The sequence below is a fragment of the Callorhinus ursinus genome, unplaced genomic scaffold (assembly GCF_003265705.2).
Source record: "Callorhinus ursinus isolate GAN/ISIS: 27379988/994484 unplaced genomic scaffold, GSC_fseal_2.0 scaffold7764, whole genome shotgun sequence".
Taxonomy (NCBI): Eukaryota; Metazoa; Chordata; class Mammalia; order Carnivora; family Otariidae; genus Callorhinus; species Callorhinus ursinus.
Genome location: NW_027404814.1, coordinates 826 through 2209, shown reverse-complemented (window position 1 = coordinate 2209; position 1384 = coordinate 826). Strand labels below are relative to the sequence as shown.

Genomic DNA, 1384 nt, shown 5'->3' with positions numbered 1-1384 from the left:
GACGCGGGCCTTGGATAAGGTCCGCCTCTGAAAACTTATTCATTACAGCGCTGTAGCCAACAAGAAGGCGGAAAAGGCAAGGAGATATCCCAAATCGATTCCAGTTTCTTCTTTCGGCGCTCGGCTGCAGCCACCGCTTCAGCCTCTTGGGCCCAGATCGCCGAGGTGGGCGTGGTCAGGTGCGTCATAGAGCCGCATCCGTGTCCAGAACTTCCTGAAACGCTGCCAGGTCGAAGACAAACCTGAAGGGGTGCTTGGGTGGCTCAGTCATTAAGCGTCTGCCTCGGCTCACGTCATGATCCCAGGGTCCTGGGACTGAGCCCCACATGGGGCTCCCTGCTCAGCCTGCTTCTCCCTCTCCCACTCCCCTTGTTTGTGTTCCCTCACTCTCGCTGTGTCTCTCTCTGTCAAATAAATAAAATCTTTAAAAAAAAATGGCTGACCCCTAACAATATGTACAAAAATGTAAAATGTAATAAAAATACAAACAAATTTTCCTCTTTAAAGTACTTTTAAGAAAAAAAAGCAGGGCCTTGGAAGTTTTGGTTCTTTTTTCCTCTCCTGTTGCAAACTCACGTTGTGTTTTGGTTGGGTGATGGAGAGCTTGTGTCATCTGCGGGTGGCTCTGCCTGCGTTGGGCAGGCAGGAGGGACTCTCTACTTGAAGATGACCACGTTTAAATTCTGAGACAGGAAGTGAAGGGTGAAGATGTCACGGTGGACTTTTTTTGTTAAGTTTAACTTTTCCTTTTTGGCTGTCTAGTCATCCTCATCAGTCTTCTGCTTCTTGGTGTCGACATCCTCATCCTCATCATCTTCAGCTGCCCATTTATCCGTAGCTGCCTCGGCCTCCTCATCTCCATCTCCATCCTCTTCCTCACTGTTACTTCCTCCTCCTCTTCCAACCCCCCTTCTTTCTCTTCTTCATCTTCCTCATTGTCAGCCTCCTGCTCCCCATTTTCCTCATTAGTGTTCCCATTTGCAGGTGCATCTCTTCCATTCTCTGCCTCCTCTACAACTTCCTTCTTCTCCTTTAAGTCCTTGGTGGTGATCTCAGAGCTGGTGTCCATGGCTGTATCTGACATGATGGGGCAACCCGGTGACCCGATACGGCGGATTAAAAAAAAGCAAGAGTTCGAGGACGCTGGCAAGGAAGCTGCCGGAGTCCGCGGTGGCGGAGGAGGTGGGGCAGAGGTGGTTGCCTCCTGGAACTGGGAGCCCAATAGGGAAAAATGCAAAGATGGCTTTTCAGAGCAGCCAGTGGGGCTGTACTTTGAAGAGTTTTAATCAGGAAAGGATGCTGTATTTTGTCAAATGCTTTTTTTGCATCAATTGAGAGGATCATATGGTTCTTATCTCTTGTTAATGTGATCTATCACATTGAT

The 1384-nt window shown here is 48.8% G+C and overlaps 1 protein-coding gene across 1 annotated transcript; it reads right to left on the bottom strand.

The window, feature by feature from the left end:
• Window positions 1–705: 705 nt before the first annotated feature.
• LOC112818192 (prothymosin alpha-B-like) lies at window positions 706–1120 on the bottom strand. The gene is given in 2 exon segments (XM_073890831.1): window positions 706–886; window positions 889–1120. Coding segments are annotated over 2 exon segments (324 nt in total). The 5' UTR covers window positions 1085–1120; the 3' UTR covers window positions 706–758.
• Between the last annotated feature and the right edge of the window lie 264 nt (window positions 1121–1384).